Raw genomic sequence first — 11,877 nt, 5'->3', positions numbered from 1 at the left:
TGCCTTCAGTCTGACCAGATCTAACTTTGCAGTTGTTTCACTGGTGTTCATTTTTATGCTTTCCTGTTTCTATTTCCCTCACCCCAAATAAGCAAACAGAAAACAACAAACAGTAACCTCTCTTTGACCATTTCCAGCCACCATACTTGAGATGCTCTTAAAATCACTGTACCAGTGCTTAACGTATACACTTCATTTAAAATAACTATCTGTGCATAGATCCTACCAACTATACCATTATGACATTGTAGTGGGGCAGTTGCCCCACTTTGGCAGAGGAGGGGTTAAAGCAGGCTGGCGAGAGCCTGTGCTGAACCTGGCCAATCAGAGAAGGGCAGAAAGGCAGCCAATTAGGGCCAGGCTGGGCCCTATATAAAGGCTGCAAAGCAGTGGTGACAGTAGTTTCTCTCTGATAAGCAAGGAAGAAGGACTGGCTTCTAGGGATAGCACCTTAGCTAGAGCAATGCTGGGCAGGCTCAGGGGAGCAGAGCAAAAGCTCCAGCCTGGTACCTGCCAGGCTGAGACCCCTGAAAGAAAGGGCTGAGAAGGTGCAAGGGCCAAAGGGAAGTGGCCCAGGGAGCATGAGCAGTAGAAAGGCAGGACATGGCCGGGACCCAGAGTAGTGGGTGGGCCTGTGTCATGTCCGCCCCAACACACACACCTTATACTGCACCTGGCTGTGGAGGAGCATGGCCTGATATGGACTGTGGCTAGCCCCTGAGGCAAAGGGCTAGACTTTGGGGCTGCAGTTGGCCACGAGGGCAGGTGCAGACTGAAGGGTGCTGATACCCCCAGAAGGAGAGAGAACTAAATGGGGCATGGCCGGAGGGCTGTGTCCAGAAGAGGATGCCGCAAGCCAGGGAGCAACACGAGTCCCAGACAGCACAGCAGGGCAGATGATGGGTGAGACACCACCTGCAGAGGGTGCTCCACAGCTGGACAGAGCCAATTCTCAGCGCAACGAGCAGGAGGTGCTGCAGTGGTGAGTGTGTGCTCCGTTACAGTCATTATGAAGGGTACTGATGTACAGCTGTGTCCCCTGAATTCTCTAGCCTGAGGTGCCTTTTACACTGCTTTGCTGTGAGAGCAACCGCTCCTGGACTGCTCTCTCACAGCCTCCAACATGTAAATCACTCCCACCTATACTACATGAGTGGTATAGCTAGTCATTTACAAATTACACAACAGGGCAACATCATCAAACTCCCAGTCCCAGACATGTGCCCAGCACCCTCCTGGACAAAACAAGCTCATATAACGTCCATTTATGAATAGAAAATGATGTGCACAAATCTTGTTATCCCAACACTTCAATCCAAACACACTGATCTAGATAAAACAACAAAACATCTTAACTACAGAAAGATGTATTTTAAGTAACTACAAGTAATGACGCATAAAAGTCAGATTTTGTTACTTGTGTTTTGCCTTTTATTTTGTTGTAACAGCTAACTTAACAAATGAAGTGAATACAAAGCAAAGGTATCTCTCACAACAGGTTCCAGCAGTCTTACTGGACAAAACCTTTCAGTCAGGATCTTCCCTCCCACCAACCCGAGTCCACTGCTGCTTCTTTTGCTCTTCTGGTGTTGATGAGGCTGTGGGTAGAGAGTAAGGGAGAGATGATTTGGGGCATCTGCCCTTTCCCTTGCACAGTAATTATCTCGAGCTGATGTTCAGGAGGCAGAGTCTGTGTGGCCAGGAACCTGAAGCTGCTTCTTTGTTAAAATGTAGATTTTTTTTTTTAAATTTTTTTCTCACACCCTCTCTCCTGCTGAAGAGTAGCCACTGAATTAGGGGGCGATCCATTTGATCTAGTTGACACATGGCTGAGGCATTGGCTAGCCTTTTGTCTTGGAGAACTTGTTTGCGACTGCCCTCCAGAACATTTTGGAACATGTCTTGGTAAGATCATATAGTGCAATCTTATGTACTAGTATTGCCTCACATATTTATCAGGACAGTAATGATCGGCAAATCATGAGTTTTCAAATGATACCTTACACAATGTGCTTTGCACAAAATGTATCAATCTTGGAAAAGGAGTAGGGATAGAGATCATCACACTCTTCCTCCCCCCACCCAACAAACTTAACTCTGCCCTGTGACTAGCCAGGGTTCCCATCTCCCCAGCAGTAGCAGGGTCCTGTGGGGCAAGGCCAGGAACAGAGCTGAGGCAGGCAGGCCAGGGGATCCCCATGGATATGGTCCCACTCTGCGCTCTCTAGTGCTAGCCACAGGGCTGGCTGCCAAAGGCAGGCACCATCTGTGTCTGTGCAGCACCTGATGCAGTGAGGCTCCTACCCCTGACTGGACTCCAGGATGGTACCCCAGCAAAACCAGAGCCCTGCTGTGTTTCCATTTCTCCCTGTCCTGTCCTTGGGGAAGAATCAGCAGCACATCAGCATAAACAGGGAACCTAAACTGTCTCCATCCTCCCTCCCACAGCATGCCCATCACTGTTGCACCTGATTATATCAGGCACCTGTCCCCAGACCAGTTAGTGATGAGTCTCTCCTGCCTTCCCCCTGGACCCCAAGGACCTCTCTAGTCCCCCTCCCCCACCAGACAGGCACCTGCTCAGTCCAACAGCCCCAGAATGAGACCCTGCCATGCTACCACCGCCCCATACTCCTTGCATTGGAGACTGTAGTGTGCTCCCTTCCCCCCGCCATATCCTCAACTGCCAGAGTGAGACCCAATTTTTCCCTCCCCCTGCACCTGAGATCCCACTGTACTGTACTCCTCTCCTCCCCCCCCATATCCAGCATCCCCTACACCCAAGTGAGACCCTGCCATGCTCCCCTCTTCCCCATACCCAGGGCCCCCATGTATCCCCCTCAATTTTAGAGATCAAACTGAGGGAGGGGTCTGGTCCTGGCCTTCTCCCCCTAAACTGTTCACGGGGAAGTAGGGGGTCCCTGCTGAACCATTCACCCTGCTCACTGGGTTGGGGAGGTGGGAAGATTATCCCAGCCCCAATTCACTGGCCTACATGAGTCCCTCTCCTCTCCTGAGGGGATTGCTTGGGGTCCGTTCCCTGCCTTGAGATGGGGGGGAGGGAAGGTCATGCCCACCCTGCCCTATGCCCCATCCCTTCTGTGTGAGCCCCCACAACTCTCTATCCCTGCTGTGTGTGCCCCCATGTTCCCCATCCCTTCCCCCCTTTGCTCCCATCTCTGCTGTGTGCCCGCGTCTTTTCAGCCCGGCCATCCCTACCCCGTGCCCCGCAGCTCCGCCACTTCCCCCACACTCTCCCTCCCCGCGCGGCGCTGTGCTTGCCCTTTTAAGGCGAAGGGAAAGCAGCGGCCCCATTGGCTGCCGGTCTGGAAGGTGGGGCCCCTTGGGGGGCGGGGCCTCAGGACCCCCGCTGGGCTCTCGGGTGACGGGTCCTGGCGCCGATCGCAGCCGCTGCCCGGGGAAGGCGGCCACGGTATCGTATCGTCCCGTCCCCCCTCCCCAGAGCTGGGAGCGCAGGAAGGGGAGCCCGCAGCCCCTCCCTGCGGACGGAGGGGGCGGGGCTCTGGTTTGAGACTGGCCTGGCAGGACTCCTGGGTTCTCGCCTGGCTCTGGGAGGGGAGCGGGGTCTAGGGGTTACAGGGGAGGGGGCTGGCCTGGCCTGGCAGGACTCCTGGGTTCTCGCCTGGCTCTGGGAGGGGAGCGGGGTCTAGGGGTTACCGGGGAGGGGGCTGGCCTGGCCTGGCAGGACTCCTGGGTTCTAGCCTGGCTTTGGGAGGGGAGCGGGGTCTAGGGGTTAGAGCAGAGTGTAGCTCGGGGTAGTTAAGTGTAATGGTCATTAGTTTTGCCACCATGGGGCATCTCCCTCAGGCTTTTCTTGGGAGCTGCCCCAGGGCCCAGCCCTCTTTCTCCACTGACCAACTTTCCCCCTCCCCACTGCAGCTGGGAGCCATGGGCAGGAAGCGGCTTATCACCGACTCCTTTCAGGTGGTGAAGAGGCAGCAGCGGGACCCTGACACCAAGGAGGGGACCCTACAGCCAAGTGAATGCCTGGCCCATGGAGGGGCAGGGCCCCCAGAAGATGGGCTCATACCCCAGCCTGGCAAAGCTGGGGCCCTGGATGGCACAGCCGGATCTCGGGATGCAGGTAGAGCAGGGATTGGAAGCGGCTTGGGGGTGGGTGTAGAGCCATCTCAAGCTGGGGGATGCAGAACTAGGGTTGTCAACTGTCCACTCGCACAAAACCAAACAACCTTGCCCTGCCCCTCCACCGAGGCCCCACCCCTGCTCACTCCATCCCCCTCTCCCCACCCTCACTGACTCATTTTCACTGGACTGGCTTGGGGGTGAGGGCTCAGGGTGGGGCCAGAAATGAGTTGAGGGTGTGGGAGGGGGCTCCAGGCTGAGGCAGTGGGTTGGCATGCGAGAGGGGGTTAGGGCTCCAGCTGGGGGGTGTGGGCTCTGGGGTGGGGCCAGGGATGAGGGGTTTGGGGTGCAGGAGAGGGCTGTGGGCTGGGGGGGTGGAGCCGAGGGGTTTGGAGTATGGGAAGGGGCTCCAGGTTGGGGCAGGAGGTTGGGGTGCACAGGATGAGGGCTCCGGCTGGTGATGTGGGCTTTGGGGTGGGGCTGGGGATGAGGAATTTGGTATGCAGGGGGTGCTCTGGGCTGGGACCGAGGGGTTCAGAGGATCAGGGGTGGGGTAGGAAGTTGGGGCCCGGAAGGGGGTCGGGGGTGCAGGCTCTGGGCAGCGCTCACCTCAAGCAGCTCCTGGAAGCAGCAGCATGTTTCCCCTCTGGCTCCTATACAGAGGCAAGGCCAGGTGTCTCTGCGCGCTGCCCTTTCCTCAGGCACCACCCCCACAGCTCCCATTGGCTGCAGTTCCCAACCAAAGGGAGCTGTGGGGGTGGCACTCGGCACAGGGACAGTGTGCAGAGCCCCCTGGTTGCCCCTACGTGTAGGAGTTGGAGGGGGGGACATGCTGCTGCTTCCGGAAGCCACATGGCACAGAGGCTAACAGGGAGCTTGCCAGCCCCGTTGCATGGCGCCACCAACCAGACAGTTAATGGCCTGGTCAGTGGTGCTGACTGGAGCTGCCAGGACCCCTTTTCAACTCAGTGTTCCAGTCGAGAACTGGACACCCGGTTACCCTCAGCAGAACAGCTTCAATAGCTGCAGGGTATGGGGGGGGGCGGAGCTGTTTTGGGAGGTGCAAAGGGGTGGCGCTGTCTCAGGGCTGGAGGAGTGCAGGGGGCAGAGCTGTCTCAGGGTACATTGCGGGGGTACAGCAGCGGAGCAGTCTCAGTGTGGGGGATGAAGGGGCAGATCTGTCTCAGGGGTTGGGGGTGTGAGTACTCTCTGCTTTGTTCCCATGCTACTCACTGTCATCCCAAAGTGGTCAAGCCAGGGGTGCAGACTGGAGCCTGTTTCAGCCTTCCAGCTTGGGGTGGCTCGGTGACTCAGACCGAGTGGGCTGTGCTCTCAGAGCTGGAGCTGGGTTCAGTCCTGGGGAGGGGCGACGTTGTCGCTGCAACATACCCCACCATCCGGGTTGTGGGAGAGCCAAGCATCTGGGCGGGGGAGATGGACAGACCTGGAGCCATGGACAGACCCATAATAACCATTGCCACTCCATCTCCCCCTGGCCACTGGGAGCTGGGCCAGCCGCAGTTACTGGCCTGTGTTCTCAAGCCATGACCCCTCTGACTTGGCCCTGGGGGGAACTGCTGGGCCCGGGGATTTCCTGGCTTGGACTGTGTTGTGGGGGGGGGGGGGGAGTGCTGGTGGGCGTGGGCCTGTTTCCACAGCAATGCTGATCTGTCTGTCTGTTCCCATCTGCTGCTCAGAGGCAGTGCCGGTCCCAGCTGATGTCCCCCCAGGTGGCTCCCTGCACCCGGCCCAGCTGGAGATGCTCAAACAGTTCGACCTCAGCTGGGAGTATGGACCCTGCACTGGTGAGAGCCCCGCCCCCTCCATCCTGAACCAGTGAGAGCCCGCCACTAATGAGCTCTCCCTGTGCCACACAGGTGAGAGCCTTGCCCCCTTCTCCCCCCACACCGGTGACAGCCCCACCCCCTGAACTGGTGAGAGCCCCACCCCTTCCATCCTGTACTGATGAGCCCCACCCCGCTCCATCCTGAACCGATGTGTGTCCCTACCCTTTCCCCTCCACAACAATGACAGCCCTGCCCCTTTACCCCCCACATTGATGATAGCCCCACCTCCTTCCCTCCCCCCACACATTCATGATTGCTTGGCCCCCTATCCCTGCACTGACAGAACTGTGCCCTGACCCCACTGCAGTGAGGACCACACAGGGCCTCCCCAAGAGGCCAGCCAGCTCCTGCTGAGGGGTTGCCAGGCCAGCTCACTGCTTGGCCCCTTTTGGGGCAGCATGGGGGGAAGCCCCTGGATCATCCTAGTCACGCTGTGCCTTGCGCACTGGGGCTGCTTCCTTCCCCATCCCCAGGTGGCCAACGAGGCCATATACTGGGGGACATGATGATGGGAGCCTGGGCCAGTGGGAAATGAATGCCACGCCACCTGGCCCACTGCTGCTAAACAGCACTGGGGGCCTGAACTCTGGGGTTGGGCTGGATTGGAGCTGGTGTCCTATTCTCTGCCCTCCTGGGCCAACCAGCCTGAACAGAGCCAGCACCCCCTATAGGGGAAGGCCCCACATCCCTTCTGTCACAGATCCACAGGATGAGCACTACACCCCAGCTTTGAAATAGTCTGTTGGAGGACCCCTGTCAATGTGCCTGACCCCCAAGGGGTCCCAAGCTTCCTCAAGGCCTTAGCGCCTCCGAGACGCTGGGTTCTGGGCTCCTGCTTTGCACCATGAACTCTGCCCAGCAAGTCCAACTGAGCCAGATGCCTGGTCAGAGACTGTCCCCCTCTCCAGGGCCCCAGGCACCCCAGCCAGTGACATGGGGCAGCTTTTCCAACTAGGGCAGGGTTTGTTAACCTGCTGGCATGCGGCACAGGGAGTCCTCACGGCAGCACAGAGAAGCAAAGGTCACAGAGCTGAGCGCCCAGTCAAGCTGTGGTGGAATCCCGTTTGGCTCTGGCTCCCCAAAGTCTGGCTCTTAGCCCAGCTGCCTGGCCCGTCAGTCCGATGCCAGAGCCATGCTGAGTTCCTGGGCTCCGCCTGCCGGGAAGGAGGTGTCAGGTGCTCAGTCCTTGGGGTGCCCGTTGTCTTTCCAGACCCCCCCGTGGACATGGGCCAGGCCTTTCATGGCAGCACCCAAACACCAAGTTTCCTCTTTTTGGTTCGGTTGACTGGCGATCCCTGGGGGGAGGAGAGGAGCTACAGCTTCCCCCCCATTTTCTCAGGGCTGGCCCCCCGATCAAAATTGAGGGGGCAGCACTCCCATCCTCCCTGCTCAGGGCTGAGCCTGTTCTGCCATTTTAAAATGAAGCTCTATAGGGAAGGATCTGTGCAGCACCTGGCACAATGGGGGCCCTGATCTTGGTCGGGCTCTGTGCAGTGCCTGGGACAATGCGCAGGGCACCTGGGCCTTCAGCTGTCTGCGCCCTCCTGCCACCCTACCCCCCCATTAACCTTTCACTCTCTTGCTGGCAGGGATCACCCGGCTGCAGCGATGGGAGCGGGCTGAGTCCCTGGGGCTGAGCCCCCCTGTCACAGTGCGGGAGACACTGCTGGAGCATGAGGGAGACGTGAGCTTCATGCACTGGTTGGTTTGGGGCCCAGCCCCTTCCCAGGGGGCTGCAGGGCATCTGCAGATGTGTGTGTGTGTGGTGCTTTCCCAGCTGCTGCCCAGCAGCGTCAATACCCTGGGATAGGTTTCAGAGTAACAGCCGTGTTAGTCTGTATTCGCAAAAAGAAAAGGAGTACTTGTGGCACCTTAGAGACTAACCAATTTATTTGAGCATGAGCTTTCGTGAGCTACAGCTCACTTCATCGGATGCATACTGTGGAAATTGTAGTAAATCTCCCTTAAATGAGCCCTGCTGCATGTGTGTGAGGGGAAACATGATCAGTCTCCTGGGTGCATCAGCTGGAACTCAGCTCCCACCCCCTTTGCTCCCAGCAGTTTGGCTTGGAAGGAGCTTTGTGCATAGATCTGAGGAACAAGAGGGCTCCACAAATGATCATTGCAGATCTAGGGCATCTCCACACCCCTTTGCAGGCTCAGGATCTGCTTCCTCCCCCCAACTCCCAGTGGAAAAATGAACCCTCTTCCCTCGCAGTTATGAAGCAACGCTCCTCCTGCAGTGACACCTGCCGGAGTCTGCAGAGAGCCTAGACCCACAGCTCCCACATAGGAGTGTTGGGGCAGTTCTCCTATGTGGGGCATTAATCCTGATACCTATTGAGGGTGATTCAAAGGTCAATACAGTTGGTGTCCGCACTGACTGTGAGAAGAGAGCCCCCTGACTGAGCCCCTCACCCTGCCCCCTACAGCACAGCACCCCCTAGTGCGGCACTAGAGCATTCGTGCCAGCAGTGACTACGAGGGGAGAGTGCCACAGCTGAGCCCTGCTCCATGCAGCCCTTGGGGTTTCTTGGAAGTTCTCCCAGCCAGTGCCTACCCCCTCCCAGCCCTGCCTTGGGGCTCAGAGCCCTTGGCTCTGAGGGCTAGGCAAAGAGAAGGAAGAAATGAACGGGTTTGAGGGGAGAGTGAAAGATCTGGGCCCCCCTTCCCCAGGCTGCAGGCTGGCCATCCCTGAAAGCCAGTAGTTGTGGGACCCAGCCGCATCATTTCCCTAAGTCAACCGTAAAATTGTCTCCTGCAGACCCACCACAGCAGCGCTGCGTGGAACCAGCTGCATTCCGGACCTTCCAGCCCTGGCTGGGCCCAGTGGAGGGAGTGGGAGGGGTGGGATGCAGAGCCAGGGACCCTGGGGAGTAACCACATTCTCTCTGCCTTCCTCTGCAGCCTCTGGCATGACTACCCACTCTGAGATGAGGCAGGACTGGCCTTGCCATACAGCGAGGAAGGGGGAATCATGCTGCCGCTTGGACTCCACAGCACTTTACTCTGGTTCCTGATTGGAAAATAGCTCTGTGCTTGTATGGGGGGAGGGGAGGGGGAGGGGAGAGGGTCCCCTGGTCATTGCAGTATGGGGTGCCCAGGGCTGACATTGGATGGGCAAGCCCAGGTCCTGACAACCCAAGACCAAGCCGTGCTTTGTCCCATCAGCTCGAGAGGGCCGTATTCCAGATTAAAGGGCCTGTTTGAGAACCTCTGAGGCCTGGTGAATTCTACAGCCTAGGGCAAGGCAGGTGCAGGAGAGCCATGTGTCTCTTCTGAAAAGTGTGGGCATTGTGGGGAAACAGCTGACTTCAATGCATACAGAGTCCCTCTAGAGATGGACAGGCCAAGCAGCCACCTTTGGAGCCCTCTTGTTATCTCTGCTCCAAAACACTGAAGTTTGCATCTGGTCTTGACCCTTATGTCTAGCTAGCGTTGTGCTGTAGAGCCTCCTAGTATACAACTAGTGCTGCCATGTTGGAACCATGGTGTCTCCTAATGTTCACTCACCTTGTGTTGTCTAGCTTGTGCAATTAGAACCATGGCATGTATTTGAGAAGCAGTCGCAGCCAGCTAGGGCATGTGCAATCTAGGCCCACAGTGCATGTTCTAGAGCGATGGTGTGACCAAGTAAGGCATGTGGTCTAGAACCATTTGGCTATGCCATCTGCTCTGTAACACCATCTTGCTAATGCACATATTCTAGATCCATTTGGCACCAGGCTTGCCTAGCTGACTTTGAGCTGTTGCTAATCAGTTCCAGAAGCAGATTTTTCTCTATCCAAGGCACCAGCTCCAGAACATCAGTGCACCTGTCTGGTCTAGAACATTTTCCTGTGTGGGTGAGTTCCAGCACACAGCTGTTCAGCTCTACCGCCTGTGAGTCTAGAACCACACTGTGGTGTCTTGTGGGAGCCTTTGTGGGCCTGGAGCACAACCAAGTCATGGCCTGGGGCCTGGCCCTATAGGAGTGACAGCCCACCCAGCAGCTACAGGGGCAAGTGAGCCTCAGTGCATGAACCCCTGCCCCACACACAGGCCAGCAGGAACCCCCAGGGAAGAAGCACTCATCAGCCCAGGCTACTTGGAGCAGCCCATACCTCACAGTACACAAAGAGCATTGTCATCCAGTGACGGGGGGAGGGATAGCTCAGTGGTTTGAGCATTGGCCTGCTAAACCCAGGGTTGTGAGTTCAATCCTTGCGGGGGCCATTTATGGATCTGGGGCAAAAATTGGGGACTGGTCCTGCTTTGAGCAGGGGGTTGGACTAGATGTCCTCCTGAGGTCCCTTCCAACTCTGATATTCTATGCAGAGTGGGCGACGGGCTGGCTCTGGGGAATGGGAAACAGAGGCTTTCCCTTCTGGGGCCCTGGACTGTGCCTGCAGGGTGTAGCACATGGAGGGCCCCCTGTGCCAGCAGGCCTGGGGGATGGCTGCTGGCTCTTGGCCTTGCCCAGGGCAGCTCCATGGGCTGAGCTGGGCTGAAGCTAGAGCAGGCTGGGCTTTTTGGGGTTAAACATTCACCATGTACCCTCTCCCCAACCTCTGCCCTCTGCATCACAGGGAAACAGACAGGGAGCAGGCTTCCCCCCCCCCTTCCACCCCAGGTCTGCCTCCCCAGGCCTGCCAGTCCCCTAGGCACTGCCATCAAGCAAGAATCATGGGGTTAGGTGGGGGTGGGGGAGGAAGGCGCTTCAGAGCTGGGTGAGGGGGAAGGGGAGTAGAAGGACCCAGCACCCCAGAGTGGTGGGCTCAGCAACAAGGGAGCCCTGGAGGGCGGCAGGGTTTGGGGATATTGCCAACCCCAGCAGGGAGCTGTTGCCCTAGTGCCCAGGGCTCAGAGCTGGGTAGTTGCTGGCCTATGGGCCCATGTGGGTAGCCAGCAGCTACAGCACCTCGGTGGGCCTGAATCTCTGACCAGAGTGGTTGTGTCAGCAAAGGGCAGGGGAAACCCCAGAGAGACATGCAAGGAAACCAGAGCAACCCATCCTCCTGGGGCCAGGCCAGGCCCATTAGCACTGCCTGGTGCTACCTGCCACACCCTGCAGTGCCCTCTGCTGGGACAGGCTGGGACTGGTGTAGCCAGGAGCTTCCCCCCCACAGCCAGTGCTCCTGCCCCACTCCCTGCAGTGCCTCCTGCTGGGAGCCACATTCCCATGAGGCAGGGCAGCTATCACAAGTCAATCATTGAGATTAGTTCCTTGTATGCTCTCCTCCCCCAGGCCTGGGGGCCTATCAAACCTCCACCTGGGGCTAATGGTTCTGAAGGGGGCAGGGGTGGGGCTTTGCTCTGGCAGGTGACTGCTGCTGCCTGGGGGCCCAGGAGCAGGGTTGAGACACTGGGGGTGAGGAGAGCAGGTAGGATGCAGTAGCTGGGCCCCACCCCATAGACATTGACAGTTCCTAGGGCAGGGGCTGGCTGAGACTAAAGGGAGAGCCCGGGTTAATCACTGGCAGACCCCTGGCTGGCCCACTTCCTTAGCAGCACTTTAGTGCCTTCTGGCAGGCGAGCAGGGGAGGGCAGGTGTCTCCAGCTGCTCCCTGCTTGTCCATTCCCCCCCATTTTCCCCTGCAAGGAGAGATCTGAGACACTGGCCAGTCCCACATGCTGGGGGTTTAATACAGCTCCTGCTATCGCTGTCCAAACAGAGCCATGACCTGCCAGCATCCCCCTGCCCCCATGTGGGGGTGCTAAAGGGAACCCTCTACTCATCCTTCCAGCTCCCCTTTACTGGAGGTGTATAGGGGAATCCCCAGCTCTGAGAGATCCCCCTCTCTATGGGTGCTGCAGGGGATCCTGCTCTGAGCCACCCCATTCCCATGTCAATGGGGGCTAAAGCGATCCCCACTCTAGTGATGCCCAGCTATGAGCCCCCCAATTCCAGCCTCCCCCATCTAGGGCTGTTACAGAGGGCCCGCTG

The 11,877-nt window shown here is 57.9% G+C and overlaps 1 protein-coding gene and 1 long non-coding RNA gene across 3 annotated transcripts; one reads left to right on the top strand and one right to left on the bottom strand.

Annotated features, from left to right (window-relative positions):
* Nucleotides 1–1,301: 1,301 nt before the first annotated feature.
* On the bottom strand, nt 1,302–7,125 carry LOC141988679 (uncharacterized). Its single transcript, XR_012639807.1, has 3 exons — nt 6,923–7,125; nt 5,338–5,525; nt 1,302–1,598 (listed from the first exon to the last, which is right to left on the bottom strand). It is a non-coding gene; the product is annotated as an uncharacterized LOC141988679 (long non-coding RNA).
* Nucleotides 3,344–9,024, top strand: POLD4 (DNA polymerase delta 4, accessory subunit). Of its 2 annotated transcripts, none has more exons than XM_074954564.1 (5): nt 3,344–3,433; nt 3,901–4,105; nt 5,802–5,909; nt 7,541–7,652; nt 8,859–9,024. In XM_074954564.1, the coding sequence occupies exons 2-5, from the start codon at nt 3,910–3,912 to the stop codon at nt 8,881–8,883; spliced, it is 441 nt and encodes a 146-aa protein (XP_074810665.1). In that variant the 5' UTR covers nt 3,344–3,433; nt 3,901–3,909; the 3' UTR covers nt 8,884–9,024. The 2 variants fall into 2 exon arrangements, with proteins under 2 accessions (XP_074810665.1, XP_074810667.1); XM_074954566.1 differs by lacking the exon at nt 3,344–3,433 and adding an exon at nt 3,519–3,555.
* Nucleotides 9,025–11,877: the final 2,853 nt, after the last annotated feature.

This window comes from Natator depressus, chromosome 6 (genome assembly GCF_965152275.1).
Source record: "Natator depressus isolate rNatDep1 chromosome 6, rNatDep2.hap1, whole genome shotgun sequence".
In the NCBI taxonomy this organism is placed as follows: domain Eukaryota; kingdom Metazoa; phylum Chordata; order Testudines; family Cheloniidae; genus Natator; species Natator depressus.
This window is presented reverse-complemented; position numbering and strand designations above follow the sequence as displayed.

Excerpts from the sequence above, each read along its gene's own strand:
- POLD4 (XM_074954564.1), top strand. The coding sequence starts at position 3,910 with ATGGGCAGGAAGCGGCTTATCACCGACTCCTTTCAGGTGGTGAAGAGG. Across the intron at positions 5,910-7,540 it reads GGAGTATGGACCCTGCACTG|GGATCACCCGGCTGCAGCGA; the intron begins GTGAGAGCCCCG and ends TCTTGCTGGCAG. Across the intron at positions 7,653-8,858 it reads GACGTGAGCTTCATGCACTG|CCTCTGGCATGACTACCCAC; the intron begins GTTGGTTTGGGG and ends CTTCCTCTGCAG.